This window comes from Lycium ferocissimum, chromosome 7, assembly GCF_029784015.1.
Source record: "Lycium ferocissimum isolate CSIRO_LF1 chromosome 7, AGI_CSIRO_Lferr_CH_V1, whole genome shotgun sequence".
Classification (NCBI taxonomy): domain Eukaryota; kingdom Viridiplantae; phylum Streptophyta; class Magnoliopsida; order Solanales; family Solanaceae; genus Lycium; species Lycium ferocissimum.
Window position 1 is genome coordinate 20055343 of NC_081348.1, and position 25415 is coordinate 20080757.

General features: G+C 35.7%; 1 protein-coding gene across 4 annotated transcripts in view; it reads left to right on the top strand.

Moving 5' to 3' along the window:
- The window catches only part of LOC132063679 (protein ZINC INDUCED FACILITATOR-LIKE 1-like), a 116628-nt gene that overhangs the window by 72426 nt on the left and 18787 nt on the right, over nucleotides 1-25415 (top strand). The window contains exons 2-13 of one of the 4 annotated variants that reach the window (XM_059456352.1): nucleotides 644-684; nucleotides 906-966; nucleotides 1059-1161; nucleotides 1253-1355; nucleotides 1439-1492; nucleotides 1660-1722; nucleotides 2004-2053; nucleotides 2152-2227; nucleotides 2936-3121; nucleotides 15861-15948; nucleotides 16832-16917; nucleotides 16996-17103. The exons of 1 other annotated variant lie outside the window; for it this stretch is intronic. In XM_059456352.1, the coding sequence (XP_059312335.1) occupies nucleotides 644-684; nucleotides 906-966; nucleotides 1059-1161; nucleotides 1253-1355; nucleotides 1439-1492; nucleotides 1660-1722; nucleotides 2004-2053; nucleotides 2152-2227; nucleotides 2936-3121; nucleotides 15861-15948; nucleotides 16832-16917; nucleotides 16996-17103 (1019 nt within the window). Of the gene's footprint in view, nucleotides 1-643; nucleotides 685-905; nucleotides 967-1058; nucleotides 1162-1252; nucleotides 1356-1438; nucleotides 1493-1659; nucleotides 1723-2003; nucleotides 2054-2151; nucleotides 2228-2935; nucleotides 3122-15860; nucleotides 15949-16831; nucleotides 16918-16995; nucleotides 17104-23530; nucleotides 23575-23707; nucleotides 23833-25415 lie in introns of those variants that run through there. 2 more of the 4 variants (XM_059456349.1, XM_059456347.1) reach the window with 2 other exon arrangements.

Here is a 25415-nt window from a genome sequence, read left to right on the forward strand (position 1 = left end):
GGGTTAAATTCACTGTATATACATAAAAATTAATTTTAACCTTGTGTATATAATGTAATTTTTAGCCGAATGTGGTTCGGATGAACGCCCTTGCCCCTTACTGGTTCCGCCCTTGGGTGGGGGTGGATATCAAACAATTAGTGTGGAATGCGAGCTTTATGTAATCCTTGGTTTCCGTACTTTTCTTTAGAGAGTTTGCTTTTTTTTAATTTTCGAGCGAAGCTTGTTTCCTGTATAAAATGTTCTCAAAAAATTTTGACTAACCAAACATGAAAAAATTAGAAAACATTTCCCAAATATATTTTCCTTCGTGCCAAAAACACCCTATGTCAGATTCGTAGTCCTAGGACTGGTCTCTTCACAACTCTCTGGAGCTTTTACTGATAAGCTCTAGCTTTAAGACAAAATCATCTAATGTTTTTTAATAGATTTTGTTCTACAATCCCTGTCCTTCTTCCTAGAATGATGGCTTGATTTGATTTGATACAGGCCCTGGTCTTTCTTCCCAGCTTGTTCATATGATTCTACTTTGAACTAGATACTATTTGAACCAATTGTTAACATGTTTTACATATAATTCTAAATTTCGAATCTCTGACAAACCTTGTTGATTCTGCTTCTTGCAATTGGTCTCCTTTGCTCTCTCTCTCTCTCTCTCTTTTTTTTAAATTTTTTTTTTTTATTGCACAAAACTTTTATCTGTATAGTTCTATTTTTTAACTACTGTTATTTCCATTCAGCAGTAAAAGTCTGATAGTAAGCTTGAAGTCCTAGCTTATTTGGAAGTATCACATTTTGCATGTATGCAACTTGTAACACAGAACACGACACTTCTTCTTTTGAAGATAATGTTCATGCTATAATGTGGCAACCCATTGACTTACTATGTTCGGTTCATGCTACAGATAAGGGACTTTCACATTGCAAAGAGAGAGGAAGATATTGGTTCCTATGCAGGTTATGTAGGTAAGCTTATTTCATGCCATGATTTGTATCTTGATATATATTCACATAGAGTTCTGTCAAATAATGCTTATAAATTTCCTGAAATACTGAAGGTTCTGCATTTATGCTTGGAAGAGCTTTGACATCTGTCTTTTGGGGAACAGTGGCTGATAAATATGGCCGAAAACCAGTTATAATTTTGGGCAATTTCGTAGTGTACGACTAATCTTTAATGAAATGTGTACTTTTAGATTTCATTCATTGCAATGTCAATAGGTTTATACTTTTTGCTTTGATTTGGCTTCAGGGTTGTTTTCAATACTCTTTTTGGTCTTAGTATCAACTTTTGGATGGCGGTCATAACAAGATTTCTTCTTGGTAGTTTAAATGGTGTGCTTGGACCAATACAGGTATTTATCAGTTTAATACCATTATACGATTCAGTACTGCATCCTCAACTATTCTGTTAAGATACTTTACTTTCCATGTTTAGGCATATGCTGGCGAAATTTTTCGTGAAGAATATCAGGCACTGGGAATGTCAACGGTAATATGTCCTTACTTCTCAGTGATGCAAATGATTTCTAACATATGATAGAATCATACATAATCTAAGAGCGACAGAAGAAGTGGAAATAATGCATTTCTGAATGACCACTTAGTGGATTTTGTTGAATTTTATTTTATTTTTTCTTATATGTTTGAATCATTCAGATTACTACTGCATGGGGCATCGGATTGATTATTGGCCCAGCTTTAGGAGGCTTCCTTGCTCAGGTACTTCCATTTCTTACTTAGCGATTTCGTTCTTTGTATTCCTTCCTTCTGCTAGGGAAAGAGAGTTAGTCACTTTATGATAAATTGTAAGATAGATTTGTGAAATATAGAATTGCAGATTTGTGAAATATAGAATTGCTGAAAGAACACAAGTTGTATATGGAAAAAAGATTTCACATTGCTATTATTAAGTATTATCTGCAAATCTATGAAAATTTATGAAAATTTACATTAACTTTAATATAACATGCTTGTTCTCTAAATGTTAGTACTTTCCGTAGCCTGCAGAGAAATATCCAACCGTATTCTCAAAGGATTCTATATTTGGGAGGTGTTTTCCCCTCTTTTTTCCCCTCTTTCTTTTCCCGATTATACGTCTTCTGTTGCTTGAAGTGCTCCTTGGCTCCAACTTTTGATATTTTTCTGCAGATTTCCCTACTTCTTGCCTTGCCTATGCATATCACTGTTTTCCTTGGTCGTGTCTATCGGTTCATTTTGGCTGCCGGTAAGTCTCATGATTATGTTAATGCCTACCGTGTCTTGTCAAGACACCCACTGTTTCTGTCAAATCTTGTTCCCTTCTAGTTTACAATCAAAGAACCAGTATTTCACCTCCTGAGAAAAATTGAAGTTTGCATAACTTTTAATGGATAATGATTATGTATATTGTTTCAGATATCCATATTACATTATTGTTCTAATGTTACTGAGAGTGAGATTTGTCTAGCCATCTCTTTCCTTTTACATCTTCCGAGTTGTTTTCCAATTTTGGTCACTTGGTGATGCAGGACGGGGTAAGGGAAGTTCTAATTGCACTTCAAACTGAACTCTAGAATGATTGAGGTTTGTCCTTTTCTTTTTCGTTGTTGGAATTGGGTTCCTACAACATATTGTGAGAGAGGAAAACTAAGCCTTAATTGGGGAAGTGGAGGATTGAGCGGGAAGTTTGTTGCCTTTACATAATTGGTACCGTATTGTGTAGGATAAGGAGTTGCCATAGAAGGTTCATTTATGGTGTTTCGAGGAAGAAAGAACTCTTTAATTATCATGGAGTCAATTATTCATCTTACCTAAAAAGTACTTATTTCTCAAACCACATTAATCCATGCGTCTTTCTCTCTTTTCCTTTTCATTGTCCCCTATCTTTCTGGTTTCCCAGCTTTAGTTGAACAGGAACATCGTAGAATTCATCCCTAAAGCTCATGAATTGCAGGAAACATTACATAACCATGATTCAGAAATGCCGCCTCAAGATTCTTACAATGCTCTGGAGGCTGAATCAGATACAAAAGAAGGAAGTGAATCAACCTCAAAAGAAAACCTTTTTAAGAACTGGCCATTGATGTCATCTATCATAATATACTGTATCATCGCTCTTCATGCTATGGCTTACTCAGAGGTATACCATATCTACTAATCAGTAACTGTCAGATATAATCACCACATCACGATTATGAATTAATCTCTCTATTATCATATTGATATGCATCTCTCTGGTTTGACGTCTATAGTTGATTGCATGTTGTTGCTGCAATGACTTTGTTGAAACAACTTTCTTTCATCCTTATGGAATAAGCTTTCTTCCTAAGGCACAATTTTGGTTTACGTTTTATCTTGATATCTACTCAATTGCTTTCTACTGTATGTTAACTATGAAAGTAAATGTGTCCTCTCTTCGACAATAAAAGAAGTGTCTCTTTTAAGAATTCTGCATATAAATCAAGGCTCATTGGCTATCAGAAGCCGAATATACATGTTATTTGTTGCTGATCCTGAGGGTATATGAGCAACGACGATACTGTTCCATTACCAATAGTGGACCTGTACAATGTTTTGGCCGCTGCCTTTTGTTGTAAATTTTTGTAATTTATTGCCTCCTTGGTATCTTTGCAAATATAATTGCTAAAATCTCACATTCAATCTTTATCTGTTGAAGTTTCCAACTTCCTGGTTCTGCATGGTCATTTCGCTTGTTGATCTTAATTTGTATGTTATTAGAATATTTAGGGGTATACATGAAGAAAGTGTTGGGAATAAAATAGACCCGCAAAAATAATATTCACGGTATTAGTGATAAACGCGGAACACTAATTTATGGTTAAATTAGCAAGAATAAAATGCAGCAATAATGACACCAGGTTTTACGTGGAAACCATACCGAGATAAAGGGAAAAACCACCAAGAGGAGTACCGATATCACTATAGTAAGGAATTTTACACCTTTGTGTAGTAACGAGTATAAATACTCCTAAGACCACTACACCCCACAAAAGAAAAACACTTTCTTTTGATTTTTCCCCTTTCTGATATCACTCACACTGCTCATTTTTCTTCGCGGTATTTTCTTGATCATGGAATACCTCGCTTTGCTCTCTCGGATGTATTGTACGAGTATTTTCTTAGTGTCATTCCAAATGAAGCTTAGAACTTCTATTTATAAGCCGGAAAATGCGTGAACGGTAACCGCGTGGGCTTGATGCAACGCGTGAACGATTCGCGCGTGAACGATGAACGCGTGAACAACAAAAGAACAAGATGCGCCAGCGTTTTATCACAGCGTGAAACGGACCACGCGTATTTACTATTCAACTCTGGTGGGCCCCGCGTATGCGAGGGACCTGCTGTGCATTCTCCCACTCCCGACGACATGGGGAAGAATGTTGTGAATCACCGAGCTCATGCCACCGGCTTGGAACAAACTTCAAGCTTTTGCCTTGAGACCGCCTTTGTCGTCATATCAATTTCGTTTCCGTCCGTGTGGATTTTCTTACCGGAATCTTTTTGTCTCCGTAGCATCACGAATCCGGTGATATCTCGACATCATGTGTTTTGTTCTCGCACGGTACATCGAGTTCTTGCTCGTCTTTTGCCGTAATTGTGCCGCAATAGACAATATGCTCGTTCTTTCGATCCCAAGTTCTTGAAGGAATCTCTTGAGCATATCATTTCTTTGCCGACTTCGTGGCCGTGATATACTCACTTCCGTCAGAGACGGTGCGACACGCCTCGCAACTTCGATCGCTACGTGATATAGCTCCCCCCCGAAAAAGTAAACAAATATCCAAGAGTGGATTTTTATTTATCAAGGTCTGCCGCTATATCGAATGCGTATAGCCCTTCAAAATTGGATTTGATCCTCAAAACACAAGCATTCGTGGTCCGAGCTTCCTCTTAGATACCCGAGTATCCTTGCGCAAAAACTTCCCAATGCTTTTTCCACGGGATTTTCGAGAAATGCGCTAACAACACCGAATTGCGTGAGCAATATCGGGTCGAGTGTATACCATTGCATACATCAAACTTCCGAGCACAGAGGAATAAGGAATCTTGGCCATTCTCTCTTTTCCTCCGTTGTTGTGGGACACGTCTCTTTGCTCGATTTCGGATGACCGGGAGAGGTGTGCTAACCACCTAGCATTCTTCGTATTGAAGCGCTCTAGTACACGTTCATGTACCTTTCTTGAGACAAATAAAGCTTTCTTTCATCTCGAACGAGTAATTCTCATGCCCAAAATCTGCTTAGCATGACCCGAGTCTTTCATTGCAAAAGACTTACTCAGCTGTTTCTTGACTCGTCGATCCCGGAAGCATTCTTGCTCACAATCAACATATCATCCACATATAGCGGAGAAGGATGATAAAGTCGTCATGAGAAAATCTTGTTACAAAACACGGTCGACCGAAGAGTCTTCGTAGCCTTGCTCCCATACTTGACATTCAAATTTCTTGTACCAGCATGCTGGAGCTTGCTTCAATCCATATAGACTCTTCTTAGGTTTGCATACAAGATTTCCTTTACCTTTTGGCTTGAAGCCCTCAGGTTGTTCCATATAAATCTCCTCTTCTAAGTCACGAAGTGAAGAAAAGCGGTCTTCAGCGATCCATACGCTTCGATCTCCAATCAAGACTGTGAGTCAAACAAGAATCGTCGAATGGAGGACATTTTCACGACGAGAGAAAATATTTCGTCAAAGTCAATACCTTTCCTTTGACCCAAACCCTTAACAACCAATCTAGCTTTGTATACGGGCTTAAGTCGTGTTCTTCGGCTTTAACTTTGAACACCCACTTGTTCTTCAAAGCTCTCATGCCCTTAGGCAATTTCACCAACTCATAAGTATGGTTCTCTCGTAGATTTCATCTCATCTTGCATGGCTTCAATCCATTTATCATTGTGCTCATCTTCCATGGCCCCCTCATAACATTCAGGTTCTCCCTCATCAGTGAGTAGTACATGCTCATTAGGTGCATAACTAGAAGAAGGAACATCTGGTCCAAGAGACCTTCTAAGTGGAATATCCGAGTCATCCACGACCGCTGAGTAGAAGCATCTACCTCCTCATCAATAGCGAAAGATCGTTATCATCATCAACATGCTGATCCGGAACATCATTCGGGCATCACCATCGTCATCGAGCTCCACCAACTTCATCAACATTTGTTTGAGGAACGATCAAGATTAACTAAGCCTTCGTAACTTGAAGATTTTATCTTCTCCGCTTTGTTAATATCTTCAATGGTTTGATCCTCATGAAGATAACATCACGACTTCTTATGAGCTTATTATAATTGGATCATATAGCACAACTAAACTCATCAAGGCCATAACCGATGAAGATGCACCGCCTTGTCTTGGCGCTAATTTTGACCTCTGTCTTAGGCACATGTACAAAAGCTTTGCAACCAAACACTTTCAAGTGGTCATAGGAAACATCCTTGCCGTACCAAACTACGTTTGGAACATCACTTGCAAAGAACCGCAGGATAGATTAATAACATGTGCGGCGGTCGACAATGCCTCACCCCAAAAGGAATTCTAAGAACTTTGCTTCCGAAAGCAAACATCTAACTCTTTCCATCAAGGTCTGTTCATCCTCTCCTAAAACCATTAAGCCGAGGAGTCTTAGGAGGAGTCTTCGGTGTCGTCGATACCCCGTTGCTTGCGGTATTCGTCAAACGGTCCACAATATTCACCACCGTTATCGGACGAATACACTTAGCTTCTTTCAGTTCTCTTTCACCGAGGCCCGAAACCGCTTAAAGACACCCAACACTTGGTCTTTAGTCTTTAAGACGTAGACTCAAAGTTTCCTTGAGCAATCATGATAAAGGTAGCGAAGTAAAGTGCACCACCCAAAGTCCTGTCTTCGATGGACCACATAAATCTGAATGCACCAACTCAAGCAACTCTGTCTTTCTTGAAGGAGAATGAGACTTGAAAGAAACTCTATTTTGTTTTTCCCGGCCCAAGCAAATGCTACACTTTTCTAATTTAGCACTTTCGAAATTTGACAATAATTTCTTTTTGGCCGAACATTTAGTCCTTTCTCGCTAATGTGGCTAAGCCTCTTATGCCATAACGTTGAAGAGCTATTGCTCTCGGCGCATTCACCATATCAACACGGTAGAGGCCGTAGTCTAGTATAGACCACGACGTTTTCGCCACGCGAGCCACAATCATGGAACCTTTAGGTAAGCTTCCACTTTCCGGCGCCGTTGGTACCGACATATCCCTCATCATCCAAAACCACCAACAGAGATCAAGTGCAAACGAACATCGGGTGCGTGTACTTTACATTGTTTAAAACTAGTTTAGTTCCAATACTAGTTTTCAAACAAATCGTTCCAACACCGGCCACCCTAGATACGGTCTCATTACCCATGCTCAAAGTTCCCAAAGTCACCGGAGTATGGGATGAGAAAAATTCCTTCCGTGATGTCACATGAGATGCGGCACCACTGTCTACAACCCGGTTTTTTGACTCATCACAAGCAATATTTATCGCATCCGCATCAAGGATAGTAACAAGATCTTCTCGTAGCGACGGCAACACGATGCCATCTTCTTTCTTTTCCTCCTTATCTCTATCTCTATTCTCCTTTTTCAAAATCCCAGAACTTTTGTGTGCCTCTTTTTCCGCAAGGATAGCACTCAATATCTTTAAGTACGCCGGATTTGCTTCATGATGCTCTCTATTTTGAGAACCACGATTCTTCCTCTCCCCAGTGTCGGTCACGAAGACACATCGATGAGGAGAAACCTTGAGATTTTCTTCTCATCTCTTCATTTAAAAGCGCTCTTGGCAAGATCCATAGAGATCACACCATCCGAGCGGAATTTGATAATGAAGTTCTAATAATTTCCAAGAACGGTAGGGAACCAAGTAGTAAAACAAGCCTTGAATTTTCATCAAAGTTAATGCCCTATAGCGATAATGGTTCATGATCCCGAAAAATATTCGATGATCCGTCATTGCGGAACCATCGTGGTATTTTAAACCCGCATTTGCTTTATCAAAAACTTCTTGTTACAGGTTTCCGAGCATACAAACTTTCAAGATGCTCATGTAAGTCCGAGTATGTGTCTCCCCGTAAATATGGTTCAACACATTATCGTCAACCCATCGTCTAATAAAGCCGCAAACTCGCCGATGCAACAAATTCCACTCTTCATCTCGATTTATTATCGTGCTTTTTATTTGCAAAGACAGTGTTCATGAAAATTCTTGACATAGAGTAAATCTTCCATTTTGCCCTTCCAAATGGCATAATTTACGCCATTTAAAGTAACCATTCTATAGTGTTGGCTTCATCGTTTATCCAAATACAAATACTATTTTATTCGAAGACCAAAGTAATTCTTTTCTAATGTGGAAGTTCGGTAACGTGCCGCAACCACGAAAGATACTTTCAGACGTAACCTTGGCCTCCGATACCACTTGTTGGGGAATAAAATAGACCGCAAAAATAATATTCACGGTATTAGTGATAAACGCGGAACACTAATTTATGGTTAAATTAGCAAGAATAAAATGCAAGCAATAATGACACAAGGTTTTACGTGGAAACCCCAAGATAAGGGAAAAACCACGACTAAGAGGAGCGGTACGATATCACTATAGTAAGGAATTTTACCCGTGTAGTAACGAGTATAAATACTCCTAAGACCACTACACTTCGATGAGTCGTGAAATTACGCGATATTCGACGCTAATTCCTTAAGCTTTAGACTCCTTAAGCACTTTTGTTGTTACTTTTTGTGTTTTTATGTTGTTTTGTAGGAAAAGATGCCGGAGAGCATAAAAGAGCAAAATGGATTAAAATGGACCAAAATGGAACAAAATAGAGCAAAACAAGCCAAGTAGCGAAAAGAAGTGATCAGAAGAAACCAAGTGAAAAGAAAGTAAAAAAGAGGCCAAACTGGACATTTTTGCAAAACTGTCAAAACTGGACAGTTTTGCAAAACGGGACAGATTTGCAAAACTGAAACTTTGGGGTTTAATTTGTCATTGTTTGGACTTAAAAAAATGGGGAAACATAAAAGGAACACTTGGGGGGAAAACAGATTATCTTGGAGACAGTTTTGCAAAACTGTCCAAAACTGAACAGTTTTGCAAAAACGGGCCAGATCTGCAAAAACGGGCAGAATTGCAAATCTGAAAAATGGGGCATAAAAGAGAGGCTTAGGGCAGCAAAATATTCTCATCTTTGGCAGCTTTGGAGAAATCCTTGGGCACAACACATTTTTGGAGGCTAGGGTTCATCACCAACACATTGGAGGGAAGATTGGAGGCACTTCAAAGAGATATTTCTAATTCCTTTCTTCAACTCCTTGTTTTGTATTGAATATTTATGTGTTTGGTATTTATATTCCATTACTTGAATATTGTTTATGGAAGTATACATTGTTTAAGTTGGATTGAATCTCTTGTTGTGCTTATGTGTTGAATGATTTTTATTGCTATTGAAGTGGGTCTTTGTTGATTTAATTAATCTCGTTCTTGAATGTTTCCAAAGGGATTAGCTAACCCTAGGACTCACCCATTTACTTAGATTGAGCTTGGAAGAGGAAATCTAGGTTGGGAAAGATTGATTAACAAGAATTTGGGTCATTAAATCCATCTAATAACTTGAGCTCGGAAGAGGATAGTTACTTGAGGTTAAATTGGTTGTGCCTAATATCACACTCTAAGGCTTGGAAAAGCAGAGTGAAATTCATTGATTTGGTTGGAAGACTTTCAATGAGATTTTAGATATCATTATCTATCAACACAAACCCGCTCTTAGTTGTAATATCATAAAATACGTTGGATCGTTACTTGAGTGTAATTTCCTTGTATCCAAACTTGTGGCCATTGATCATTTTACTCGCTTTCTAGGTTAATTTACATTTCCGCATTAGTTATAATTTTCTCAAAAACCCAAAATATTTTCTATCGTTTGGCTTTAGCTTAGTTGGTGAAAATTTCATACTTTTCTTAATCGCCTAGCATATTGTTCCCTGTGGGATTCGACCCCGACTCATAGTTGGGTAAATATATTGCATACGACCGTATTACACTTTCTCTTTGAGGAGTGTATTTGGACGTTATCAAAAACGGCGCTAAAAATTCTTGGGAACAATTTGGCGTATTTGGGTTAGTTTGGGATTTAAGCTAACTTGCTTTTGTTCAAACTTTCTTTGCTTTATTTTATCTTTTAAAAAAAAAAAAAAAAAAAAAAATCGAGCAGCTTTTGCGAACTGCAAAACCTCGATTCCAGCTTCCGAATTTTGCCGCTTTTTGCCAGAATCGTCCGATTCGAAAATCGTCCGATTTTGTTTTTTGCGAAAGCTGCCGGTTGCTTAAACGGCTTATCCGATTCGAAAAATTGTCCAGATTTTTTGTAAAAGCGGCTTGTCATTCGAAAAAAAAAAAACAATGGCGTCATATAATGAAAATTGGTCGGATGGTAGTTGTTCATACTTTGATGACCCCTTGTCTTTATTGTGGAGGATCACGCTCATGGCAAAATTGTTTAAATTCTCCCGTGAAGGATTGTGCGCACAATCCCAAACTATGAGTGGAGTATTTGTGATAGGTGTGGTGGTCAAATGATCGTTGGGATAATTGTGCTTATTTATCCTTCCTTCCCGAACCCACTATGACTATTCTAGTTTTGATTTTGATGATAGTAGGGATATGGAAGCGGAAGAAGCCTTAAATGCTCAAAATGAAAGGATAATGCTCATGTTGGAGACCATCACTTGAAAAGTGGAAAAAACAAGGACTTAGTGGTTAGGGACTTAGGCAACCACTTGATGACTTGAGGCAAGCAATTAATTGCAATGACAAAGCTATTCACGCCTTGGAGGATCAAATGAAATCATTGGTTCATACTCATCATGCTCAACAACTTGAGGGTGTTGAAAATAGGCAAGAAAGTTGCCAAAACATGAATGCCTCGGTGAATTTTTACAAGCTTTGAATGACTACTCTCGACTTGAAGAAAGGCCTTGACAAAGTGGAAATTGTGAGCCTGAAGATTGGCTTATGACTCAAGCTCAACAACTTGAAGCCTATGGGGATTATCGTAAAGGCATTTCGAGGATGATGGAAGAATTTTTAAAAATCCATTTTGAGCAAAGTCAACAGTTGAAGGAACTTGAAATTGCAATCCGTGACTTGAAAGTCGAATTGAATGCAAAAGTTGAGGTATGTAATACTCGACATCAAATAATCATGGATAGTAGTTTTAAGTTGGTTTCCGATGAAAAAAGTGGTCGAATTGATTTTCGAGAGATAATGATGAATTGCCACCGACCAATCCAAAAATAATGCAAGATGCCAAGATTGAAGAAATGATACTAGAGTTGCGTAAAAAAGTTCATGAAATGGTTTTTGAAAACTCTAGTTCATTTTAATTGAGGATGTCAAAAATGAAGCAAATTTAAGATTTGAGCGCCTCGGACCACGTTAACCATTTTTCTACATGTGCTTGGTTGATGATACTGGAAGTTGAACTAGCAAGCCAATGATTTTGGAAATGAAGAAGAAAGCGTTTTCATTTTGAAGTTTGCTATGCCAAGAAGGCAAAATGGCATGCCTCGCTTAAGGGCCGAAAGTGCAAAATGCGACACCGAGAGTTGCCTCTTTGCTTTTTCTACCACCGCCCATTAGCCATCATAATCTTGATTCAAAGTTGGGGCGCAAATTCATATCTTCCAAATGGAAGAAAAGTGGTAAAGGTAACCGAAATCGTGCCTTGACGTTAACTTAAGCGCTTGGTGGGAGGCAACCCATCGTTTTAAAAATTTTAAATCGCTTTTGAAATTTTTTTATTTTTTAGAATAGTTTAGTTTATGGTTTTTGACTAATACGCAGTTTCAAAATTTTGGAGTTGTTTTTAGGAGTCGGATTTCGGACAGATTTCAAACCGATGAGTTGCTGAAAATTGCGAACCGCCCAATTTTTGCCCCATCCCGTTTCTGCAGAAACATCCGATTTGCAAAACGTCTGGGTTTTATACCAAAAGCTGTCCGTTTTAAAAAGCTGTCCGATTTTTGCTTTTGTTGTCATTGTGCGGTGAGGACAACCGCAATGTTTATAGTTGGGGAGTGGCACGTCGTAGCGCATTATATTTTGAAACTTGCTCAAAATTTTTGAAAATTTTGTTCTTTTGACATGTTGTGGATTAGTCACTCTTATTATTTTATTTTCTTGCAAAAGGGAAAAATGTGAAACCTTTTGGCTTGTTTGGTACTAATAGATTTAGTCTCTTACGTGAAATTGAAATGTGAATACCTCTCCAAATTGTTGTGAAAGTTAAAAAGCAAGGTGCATAGAAATAATGATCTTTGTGACAACTTTTTGGCTCGTTTTGGTGACTCTTTACCTACTAGTTGTGGTGACTTGGGATTATGAGATATTGCACTAGTTATTCTTGCTTGGGAAGTGAAATTGATCCATCTTGACTAGTTCATATGCCATGTGTGTGTGAGTGGTTGTTGAATAAATCTTGTGTTTACTTTTATCATCTAGAACTTGCCGGTTGATCTTTCAATGTTAATTTTGATCATATTGGTTGGAGAGATGACCTTGGGCTATCTTTGTGATGTTTGAAAAAGCCTCTTTTAGCCTTTCTAGCCTACCATTGCATAAATAATATCCTAGTAACCCGATTTGAGCTTATAACCTTTTCTTTGATTGCCACATTACAAGCCTTACCCTTTTTGATGAAAAGTCTCTGTTTTGAACCTTTCCCTCCTTGAACATGAAATTGTAAATTTGAGGCCAAAAGCCTAAGTTGGGGGTATTAGTGTTGCTTGAGAGTGGTGAAAGTTGGTGTTGTGGAAAAGTCAAAGAAAGGAAGAAAATTTGAAAAATACAAAAAGGTTGCAAACTTTTTGTGCAAAAAAAATGTATCTTTGAAAAAAAAAAAAAAAAAAAAAAAAAAAATTACGAGGTGACATCACTGGCGACTCGCAGTCGGACTGCGATTCGCGGTGGGGGTCGCAGGGTCGTGCCGGTGGGTAAAAAAAAAAAAAAAAAAAAAAAAAATTCCTTATTTTTTTTTTATGTTTTGTTTTGATTATGTGCGGCATGAGACATTGCAACATTTATAGTTGGGGGTGGAATGTGCTAGCACATTATATTTTGGAACTTTATAAAGGAAGTTGTAATAATTGGGGAAACTAGTATGCAAAGGAAGGAGTGTTGTTTTGAAATGAAGAGGAAAGCGGACGGGTTTTGTGTAGTGTTCAAGAGAGGGCGTAGTCAACATGTATCCCAAATACTTATCCTACCCTTCCCTAAGCCTGCATTACAAGCTTAAAAAGTCCTATGTGATCTCCAACCGAATGTTCTTGAGTTAGTGATGATTGAAAATAAGGGCAAGCTTATGGTGTGATATTTGTTGCACTAGAATTTCTTTGTTGAGTGTGGTGACTTTGTGTATTTGTCCCTTGTGTTGTAGTTGTGAATATAGTGATTTTGGGACTTTCTTTCTTGTGAGGGCATATGGATTACGATAGATTGGTGATGTTGAAAAATCTAAAGTTGATTCAATTGAGCATATCTAGTAAACTAGTGGTTTTGAGTCACTTATTGAGGCTTGAGTGTCGTTGCTTGATTGTTTCAAATCTCTAATGCATTCTTGAAATTGTATTTTGAAATGAGGGAGTTATTTGGTTCAAGCTTCACATGCTTGTAGCCTAATTGTTGGTACTAACCAATGTCAGTATGTGTTTGTGCTTAAAGTGGATCCTCATTGAGATTTTTGTTTTAGTTTGCTTGAGGACAAGCAAAGACTTTAAGTTGGGGGGTGTTGATGAGTCGCTGAAATTACGCGATATTGATACGCTAATTAGTAAGCCTTTGTGTTTCCTTAAGCACTTTTTGTTGTTACTTTTTGTGTTTTTATGTTGTTTTGTAGGGAAAAGATGCCGGAGAGCATAAAAGAGCAAAATGGATTAAAATGGACCAAAATGGAACAAAATAGAGCAAAACAAGCCAAGTAGTGAAAAGAAGTGATCAGAAGAAACCAAGTGAAAAGAAAGTAAAAAAGATGCAAACTGGACATTTTGCAAAACTGTCAAAACTGGACAGTTTTGCAAAAACGGGACAGATTTGCAAAACTGAAACTTTGGGTTTAATTTGTCATTGTTTGGACTTAAAAAAATGGGGAAACATAAAAGGAACACTTGGGGGGAAAACAGATTATCTTTGGGACAGTTTTGCAAAACTGTCCAAACTGAACAGTTTTGCAAAAACGGGCCAGATCTGCAAAAACGGGCAGAATTGCAAATCTGAAAAATGGGGCATAAAAAGAGGCTTAGGCAGCAAAATATTCTCATCTTTGGCAGCTTTGGAGAAATCCTTGGGCACAACACATTTTGGAGGCTAGGGTTCATCACCAACACATTGGAGGAGAAGATTGGAGGCACTTCAAAGAGATATTCTAATTCCTTTCTTCAACTCCTTGTTTTGTATTGAATATTTATGTGTTTGTATTTATATTCCATTACTTGAATATTGTTTATGGAAGTATACATTGTTTAAGTTGGATTGAATCTCTTGTTGTGCTTATGTGTTGAATGATTTTTATTGCTATTGAAGTGGGTCTTTGTTGATTTAATTAATCTCGTTCTTGAATGTTTCCAAAGGGATTAGCAACCCTAGGACTCACCCATTTACTTAGATTGAGCTTGGAAGAGGAAATCTAGGTTGGGAAAGATTGATTAACAAGAATTTGGGTCATTAAATCCATCTAATAACTTGAGCTCGGAAGAGGATAGTTACTTGAGGTTAAATTGGTTGTGCCTAATATCACACTCTAAGGCTTGGAAAAGCTTAGAGTGAAATTCATTGATTTGGTTGGAAGACTTTCAATGAGATTTTAGATATCATTATCTATCAACACAAACCCGCTCTTAGTTGTAATATCATAAAATACGTTGGATCGTTACTTGAGTGTAATTTCCTTGTATCAAACTTGTGGCCATTGATCATTTTACTCGCTTTCTAGGTTAATTTACATTTCCGCATTAGTTATAATTTTCTCAAAAACCCAAAATATTTTCTATCGTTTGGCTTTAGCTTAGTTGGTGAAAAATTTCATACTTTTCTTAATCGCCATATATTGTTCCCTGTGGGATTCGACCCCCCACTCATAGTTGGGTAAATATATTAAATACGACCGTGTACACTTTCTCTTTGAGGAGTGTATTTGGACGTTATCACACCCACAAAAGAAAAACACTCTTTTGATTTTTCCCACCTTACTACAATATCACTCACACTCTATTTTTCTTCACAGACTATTTTCTAACTACAGGTCTATGGGAATACCTCACTTTGCTCTCACTCGGATGTATTGTCCGAGATTTTCTTGGTGTCATTAAATGGCTTAGAACTCTATTTATAAGCTTCGGAAAATGCGTGAACAAGCGTGAACGAATAAGATACACTCGCGTGAGCTTAATAAACTGCGTGAACGTTTCTGCAAGCAGAATCAAAAAACCGCGTTTTATACGCGTGAAAGCATCTGCGCGTATTCTACTATTCAACTCTGGTGGGCCCACATGTCTGAGGGACCTACTCCCAACAGAAAGAAGAATGACAAATTGATCATATCAAGTTGCATATTTATTAGTTATAAAGAGCTGTAAGACACAGATGTATTCTCTTTAATTTGTTAGTACGTTTTGGAATTCCCACCAGTTTAAACATTAAACATAATTCATATGTATCATTCTAAGAGTAATTGTTAAAATATTTGCGGATGTTCCTATGGGGAAACAATTAAATCTGCATTTCTCAGGCCCAAAGGCCATTGCATAACAATTCATTACATCATTCCAAACCTATTTGCGTCAGCAGATTTTCTCATTATGGGCTGTGAGCCCCAGGAAGTTTGGGGGCTTAAGTTATTCAACTGCTGATGTTGGTGAAGTACTATCAATCTCAGGTGCAAGCCCATTTTCTCACAATTTATATTCATTTATTGGTAGATGAACCTTATTTTCCATTTTTTACGAATTAACATCTTCACTATTTATTTTTTTCTATTCTCCATCTCTAAATGAAATTTGGAAGAAGCGGTTGCTGTACTGCAATGCATCACTTGGTCAAATTAACACCAATTAAAGCCAACTAGTTAATAGTAAAGGATAAAATAGAATTTGATCTATGAACATGAATTTAATTTATAACTTAATAAAGGGATATGAGTCGTCTGGTGCCGTCAATGGTTATTGCCTAAAAGTCTTATCCCCATATTCACTCCTATAGATATTGTAACCACTAATTATTTGCTTATATTTGTCATATCTAATTAAGAGTTGAAGAGCGAGAAAATCTTATGATGTGTTGCACTAAGGTTTATCCCCTGATCCATCAAATGTGTCTAAAGTACATAGAGTATCATTCAGAAACATTCTTGTTCCAACTTTTAGGTTTATGACGACTGGTTTATTAATCAGATTTATTTGTTAGTTCCTCTCTCTGCTTATGCCTCCAGTTGGAATATTTGTGTATATCAAGGTCTTTTAACCTAAATGGAAATGAATTCTATGATGGCTGCGAATGCAGAACATGTGAGTCTTCATAGTCATTGGTTACTTATGCCAATATCTCTGTAGAATGGTCTTTATTTGGATTGTTCGTCCAGTTTTCCATTCTTGAAAAGCATACTAGAGCGCATCTATGTAACAAGAATATTAACGTTCTCTTTGAGGTAAAGCAAAAATTTATTGTGCAAGCATCTGAATCCTGTGCTGTTCGTTTGACATACACAGAATGAAAATAGATCTCTTTTCATTTAATTATACTGAAAATGATGTTGGTTTCAGGGTTTGGCCTTCTAGTCTTTCAACTTACTTTGTATCCATGGATTGCGAAGTATATTGGCCCTATCCTCATTGCTCGTGTTGCAGGAGTAAGCACTTGATTTGTACAATACATTAAACTCTTGAGTTCTATGAACAGGCATCTGAAAGGCTTGTAATATGATCAGGTTTTGTCAATTCTCTTACTGACGAGTTACCCTTATATCGCTATGCTGTCTGGGATCAGCCTCTCCGTGGTGATGAATTTCGCATCCATGATGAAGAATGCTTTGTGTGTAAGTGCTTTTTCTCTGCGGTCTTTAATAATGTTATCACTGAATCTGTTGTTGATGTGCATGCCAAAATCAAGAATATGCATGAAATATGGAAGTGAATGTGAAATTTTCACTCTTCAGTGCATTTAGCAGTGGAGTTTAATTAACCCCTTGGTAGTCAATGCCTTAAGAGAATACTAGATGGCCTATGCCCGTGCTGTGCACGGGCCCAACACTTCGGATTATAGTGTATCTATGTATATGTAGTTGTGTTTAGATAATGATAATATATATATATATATGTTCAAAATACGATTAATTTAACATTGTAGTTTGTGCTCTGTATCTAAAACTTTATTTTATTCGTGTTTGCTACGAAAATTTATTAATACCTTTTAAAAGAGAAGACTTGTTTAAAAAGAAACTATTTTCCTCTCTTTCGAGATAAAACAATAGCAATATTTTGAATATCGGTTGATACTTTCAATTTTAATTCGATTAATTTAACGGTGTAAAATACTTATTATTTTTTATCAAATTTTGATTTAGATAATTCTAATTCAAATTATTAAATTAATTTTACATGTTTAAAATGAAACAAAGTAGAAATTAATTTTTTCCTTATTCTAAAGAGTCCATTATTATTGATTTAATTGTTTGATTTTCTAAGCATTTGTTTTTTAACATTGTTTGTTTTATTAATATGGGATTCACGTTTTTTTTTTTAATATTCTTGATTCTTAATATGGGGTCCACTTTTTTTTAAAGTGAGTTTGGATGTGGTGGGTTCCACTTTTTTTTCTTTTTTTTTTTTTTTAAAGGGACAACGGACGATGAAACATGGGTCTAAACCCATGCTTTATATAGTTTCTTCTTTTATTTTTATCTTTTATATTTGGCAGGTATGTCGTTTAGTATGGGGCCCAGCCTTTTGGACATTATTAGTTTGTATTATATATATATATATATATATATATACACACACACACTATGTTCAAAAAACACGATTGATATAACATTGTAATTTGTGCTAAAATGATCTAAACTTTATTATATTAGTGTTTTGCTAAGAATACAAAGTACGCACTTTTTTTTTGACATTGTTTATTTTTTTAATATGGGATTCACTTTTTTTATTATATATATTGCTTGATTTTGTCAATATGGGATACTATGTTCAAAACACGATTAATATAACATTGTAGTTTTGTTAAAGTATTTAAAAAAACTTTATTATATTAGTGTTTGCTACAAATACGCATGGTGTTTAATATGGGGCCCACAATTATTTTCACATTTATTAGAGTAAGGAAAAAATGAAAAAGTAATTAAATTCTATCTTATTTTAATATATAAGTATTTTAAGTATGTTCTTGTACTGATAATTTCATTTGCTCCCACTAATGGATTGATACGCACGCGGTAATGAATCCATTATTATTGACTTAATGAGATACTTTGGAAATTACATGAATATTATTTTTGGACATTATTAATTTGCATTATTTTTAATATATATATATATATACTATGTTCAAAACATGATTAATATAACATTGTTGTTTGTCTTTCACAGTATCTAAAACTTTATTATATTAGTGTTTACTATGAATACAAAGTCTTTTTTGACATTTTTTTTGAATATGGGGTTCAATTTTTTTTTTGATAATGCTTGATTTTTGTTAATATGGAGTCTACTTTTTTAGTGAGTTTGGAGATGGTGGGTTCAGCTTTTTTTTTATATATTGCTTGATCTTTGTTTAGTATGGGGTCGATATATATGAGGCCCTAATTTTTTTTTACAATTTTTTTTTATGGGCTTGTTTAATATGAGCGATTTTTTTTTTTTTATATATACTATGTTAAAACATGATTGATATAACATTGTAATTTGTCTTTAAAATATCTAAAACTTTATTATATTAGTGTTTGTTAAGAATACAAATCCTTACTATTTTTTTTGACATTATTTATTTTTTTAATATGGGATTCATTTTTTTTATATATTGCTTGATTTTGTCAATATGGGATCTATGTTTAAAACACGATTAATATAACATTGTAGTTTGTGCTATAAGTATTTAAAACTTTATTATATTAGTGTTTGCTATGAATACGCATCGTGTTTAATATGGGGCCCATATTTTTTTTAACATTGTTTATTTTTTAAATATAGGATTCACTTTTTTTTTCAATATTGCTAGATTTTGTTAATATGGGGTCACTTTTTTTTAAATGAGTTTGAATGTGGTGGGTTCAACTTTTTTTTTTATCTTTGGATGTTGTTTAATATGGGGCCCTAATTTTTTTTTACAATTTTTTTTTTATCTTGGATGTTGTTGAATATGGGGCCCACAATTTTTTTTTTTTTACAATTTTTACTATGTTGAAAACATGATTGATATAACATTGTAATTTGTACAACAAAAATATATAAAATTTTATTATATTAGTGTTTGCTAAGAATACAAAGTACGCACTTTTTTTTGACATTGTTTATTTTTTTAATATGGGATTCATTTTTTTTTATATATTGCTTGATTTTGTCAATATGGGATCTATGTTCAAAACACGATTAATATAACATTGTAGTTTGTGCTATAGTATTTAAAACTTTATTATATTAGTGTTTGCTATGAATACGCATCATGTTTAATATGGGGCCGCATTTTTTTAACATTGTTTGTTTTTTAAATATTGCTTGATTTTGTTAATATGGGGTCCACTTTTTTTTTAATACTGGATGTTGTTTAATATGGGGCCCACAATTTTTTTTAATACTGAATGTTGTTGAATATGGGGCCCATAATTTATTTTTTTTCAATTTTTTTAGTGTTTGCTATGAATACGCATCGTGTTTAATATGGGGCCCGCATTTTTTTAACATTGTTTGTTTTTTAAATATTGCTTGATTTTGTTAATAGAATTTTTTTCCGTGAGTTTGGATGTGGTGGGTTCCACTTTTTTTTAATCTTGGATGTTGTTTAATATGAGACCTTTGCAATTTTTTTTAATCTTGAATGTTTGTTGAATATGGGGCCCATAATTTTTTTTTTTTTTAGGGCACATTTAATATAGAGGCCAAATTTTTTTTTTTTTTGTTGAATATGGGCCTATGGGGCAAGTAATTTTTTTTTTCAATTTTTTTAGTGTTTGCTATGAATACGCATCGTGTTTAATATGGGGCCGCATTTTTTAACATTGTTTGTTTTTAAATATTGTGATTTTGTTAATATAGGGTCCCTTTTTTTTTAAAGTGAGTTTGGATGTGAGTGAGTTCCTTTTTTTTTTTTAATGCGAATGTGTTTAATATGGCCCGCAATTTTTTTAATAAGATATTTATTGAATATGGGGCCCATAATTTTTTTTTTTTTTTTTAATTTAATACATTTTTTTGCGCGGTGCCCTTATGGGGTGGTGTTTTAAATTTTGCCTACATATAGTAGTAATTAACAATGCCTAAATATTCTTTGGTCTTTAATTTTTGCCTTTGTGCAACTTTGAGCTTTCGCCGAAATCTGGGGTTTTGAGTTCGAAAAATTCGGCCGTAAATTAAAAAAAAAATCGCAAGACAAGATTTGGGTCGCGTGTATGGGACCGGCGTCACTGATGATTTAAGTACAAATTTTTATGCGGACCGGCGTGCGTCGAAATGCGCACGTAAGGCATAAGTATCACCGGGTCGTAACTTTGATAATTCTTCGCAAGTTATGCGGTGGGCTACTTTTATATTGTCTATCGTTTTCTATTGTTGTTTCATATTTATCGAACATATTTCCTTCTTATTTTCTGTAAAAGCGAAAGATAAATATTAACGAATGGTGAGCTTTTGACACTCGAACACGTAACATATGCATCTAAATTTTGTTTTATTTCTACTCTTTGTGGCATAAGTTTACTCTTTTCCCCTAGGGCAGAGTGCTTGAACACTTATATAAAATGAAAATGATTCGTATACTACCATGATTTTGTTTTGTAATCATTGAAAGACCAAATTGCATTAGAATGGAGAACATATTTCCTACTAAATGCTTTGTGAACTTTTATGCACACCGACATAACTTTGTGAAGGAATTATCAAAGTTATCACGACTCGGCATCTTTTATGCCCAATCTGCCTTAAAGGCAATAAGTATCTGGATTAGGCATAACTTTGATAATTCCTCGCAAGTTATCTTGATGGTATACTTTTAATGGGCAAACTTTTATGCCGGGACCGCATAACGCTAAAGGAATTATCGAAGTTATCACGTTGCGTATACTTATCTTGAAATCTACCTAAGCATAAATGCATCTTTGAAGGTCCGGCGTACTTTAGTGGTCCTTAACAAAAGTATGCGAATTAAACTAATTAAACTCTGCCTTGCGAATTTTTTTTAAAATTTTATTTTGCCACGTGGAGTTGAACACAGGAACCTATGGGTGTTAGCCGAAGAAGCTAATTTAAGATTTGAAAATATGAGGGCAAAATTTAAAGACCACCCAAAAGAGAAGGGCAATTCTGCGGTGCCGCATTTTAATATGGGGGCCAAAATTTTTTTTTTTTTTTTTTTTTTTGTGTTGTGTGTTTTGGTGGGGGGGTCCACAGACAGACGACGAGAAAGAAGCCATGCCGCCGGTGGCTTAATATAGTAGAAATACTTTTCGAGGACTTCTGTTTCTCGTTTTGTAAGGAAAAAACAACCTACTGGAACTGTCGTATGCAGATATATGCTTCACTTCTGGTGAAATAAGACCAACCTTTGTCTATCTTCCAAATCAGTAAATTCTCTTTAGGAAAATGATACAAAGAATCCACCAAAAAATAAAAGAAATCTATTTGAGTTTTTTGAACTAGTAATTTGTCACAAGTATATAATATACCAATCGTGGAAGCTTGGACATCATTCTGTGTCCTATTATTTGTTAATCTCAAATTCTAACGTGACTTTGAATTGCCTCCAGATCTCTATCATAACGAGGATGTCCATATTACAAAATAAAGCGAGTGGTAAATCTTCTTTGCTCTCTCCTTTAAAAAGCTAGTTCTTGTAATTGTCAACTGCAGAAGCATTTTAGTTTTCCTTGCGATGTTTTTTGTTTGGTCCTAGTCTGATGTTGAATAATTTACAAACAGGACCAGCGACAACAGGAGCTGCTAATGGAATTGCCATGACAGGAATGTCATTTTTTAAAGCTCTTGGCCCAACAGGGGGAGGAGCACTGTGAGTTTACTTGTTTCCTAATTACTTATCAATTTCTAATTGAAGATTAAATTAAACTTTTATTGTTTATGATGTGGATAAAAAGTAGTAGAGCATTTTTCTGTTCAGTCTTGGTAAAAGTAAAGACATTAATTGAGAGAAAACCTGTTTAAATGGTGTTAATACATACTAGCGCATATGGTTTTAGTAAATCTTTAACCAGGAGAATTATACTAATGTAGCCTTGTAATTAAGGTGACCTGTCAAAGGCTGCAAGCCTATGACATCACAAGTGCTACGGCCACTTGCCAATATTCTTTTAATCATCTTGTACCACTCATCCAAATAAATCATCAGCAACCACCTGGTTTTATTTCCATTGGTAAAATCACGAAGATTGGAATCATCAATGTCCATGAACTTGTTCATATGACTGTGGAAGGTTCTTAGAGACTTGCTCAATCTTTAGGACAATGTTTGACATATAATAATGCTATTTCTGTCCGTCCTTTCAGTTGAGGGGCATAATGATTTTTATGTTGTAAAATTACATAAGTACTTTTGGTTTCACCAGTTACATTCATCATGCACTGAGTGCCTGTGGTGGCCTGGAAGAACTAGGCAAAAACGTGGTGAACATTAATTTGTTATTTGAACGTACAACAATTTTATTTTATCAAGACTTATGAGATTGTAAAAAAAAAAAAAAAAGAAAGAAAGGGGGAAGGTGTTAAGACTCGATGTATGAATCGAAAGACAGAACTATTCTTTGAACATAATTAAAACACGAGCCTAATTTTCTCTTGAAGCATTTTACCTGTTACTGTTGTTTTTCCTTGACCAGAGCTCTGTACCTACAGTTCTGCAATGAAGCAGAGTTCATAGCAGCATGCAGAAACCATTTTAGGAGTAGAACAGACTGCATTGACTCTTTGATGTATTGAGCCATAAATCAGACAACATGGGTCAACATCTCTTAGTGTCTAACTAGCACTTTTCGATTCCTGATCCCAACGAGCAGCTATGACATTTAAGAAAATGAGAGGAAAATTGAGTCATTGTTTCCAAATAGAATGTTGGACTTGAGCACGTAGAATAGTGGTCGATCTTGTCCTAACCAGACTATCTTCTTTTTCTGTTGATGATTGAAGGAATGTATTTCACATCTTGCTTGAGAACTTGCGAATTCTTTTGGTTTTCGCCTTAGAATAGAAACACATCTGTCTTTATACAGCTAAAGTCATCACTTTTCTTGATTTGTGCAGCTTTTCTTGGGCACAAAAAAGGCTTGATGCTTCCATTCTTCCAGGTAACGATCATATATCTATGTTTGTTTGTTAAAATAACTGAGTTCAGTTGAACCCTTAGCACATACACCGAACCCGCCTTTGCTCTTTGCTCTCTCCGATCTTTATATATGTGCGTGTTCTACACAAATGCAGGTGATCAAGTGGTTTTCTTTGTGCTGAATGTGATTATGGCAATTGGTGTGTTGTTGACATTCAAACCATTCCTAGTTAGAAAAACAAAATACTTAAATTAGAGGGAGAGCTTATGTATTTTTATTGTGATTATTTTTAGTATCCTATTTTGAGTCACGGCAATTAGGATTGAACTCCTGCTACCTGTGTGTACCACAGGACTTCATACCCCATCTTAAAAAGTGGAGTATGCAAGTCATTAATGCAACATGGACGACAGGGACATGACTTTTAACTCCATTTTAAATCAGTCCTATCTACTTGGCTGTTTTACTTTTAGAGTTATTCATTTTCACGCAATGTCAACTCTTTTTCTACTGGTGCTGCATTTTGTACTTGTTGGAGCTGTTGTACATAAATTGCTATTGTTTGCTTTATCATATTTAATTCATTGACGACTCTGTCAATTCTCCCTCATTGATTAAAGGGCTTTTAACACATTTTAGCAGAGGCTCAGTCAAAAATAATTCTGATCGGTAATGATATACAAAAAATATACATTAATTATGTACAAAATATATATTTCTGGCTATTATTTTGATTGACGGTTATAGAGTTTAAAAGATTCCTTGAGTTAAAAAGAGATAGAGTATGCTAATAGGTTTATAGGTTGAATGAGCTCCCCACTTAATTAACTAGTTTTTGAGTTAGGCTCACATATTCAGTCTATATCAATTGAAATAGCAAAAGCAGTCAATCAACGTTTGGTCGCTTCTCAAGGGGTGGTAACGATGATCAACTCAACTAGATGCGTGTTAGGAGTAGTGACCGGATCAAAGAGAATGAGTGCAGGCCAAGGTCATGAGTTTAATTCCCTAGAGCAATATGTTGTGTGGCGTGTGTTGAGGGGGATTGTTGGTAACCCAACATGGCGAAGCTGAGGTGATTTGGAATCATGGTTGAACATGTGTGCCCGATGTCTAAACGTTAGAATAAAGTCGTGCTTTTGCTATCATCTATAATTTTTTACAATATGATAAGAACTGGATCCTAAACAAGTAGTATTAGACATCTTTCAAGACTCTGTGGTATCACTCGTGTCTAACAAGGTCGTTCCTCAAGCGTGACAATTATTATATGTCAATTGTTCATTGCAATTAAAAAGAAAACTCCTCCTTCTATAAACTAGTCTTTTGAATTTAGTTATGTTGATCGATCTATAAGAGACACCTTTGCCTCCCTGGCACTTGTTTGAGTCACAATTTGGAGTCGTTGGTCGACAACGGCAAGAGTTGCTTTAACCATCAAGTGTTATCACTTTTATCTAAGTGCTTTTTAGTATACTTTTTTTCTTTTTTGAACTTTTCAAGATGGACCATCGAAATGAAGTGTGGCCCACTCTCGTAAAGCTTAGAGAGTACGTAGTTTGATTTGTGGATTAGGGATTATTATATCTTTAGTTAATTTTATCGCACAACGCCGGTTATAAAAAATATAGAAAGATATTACAGAGATTAATTTATTTTATAATTTTGATAAAGAATATTAATCACTAATTAAATATTTCTTCATTTTCTACCATGATCTATTACAATGAATTAATGACCTATTAATAATTATAATTGATCTCGCTCTTTCTCAATATAAATCATGTTTTGTCCAACACAGGGTTCAAAGTCCTTCAGATAACCTATCGGGCAACTGCTAAAACCCCCTTTTCCCAAAATTT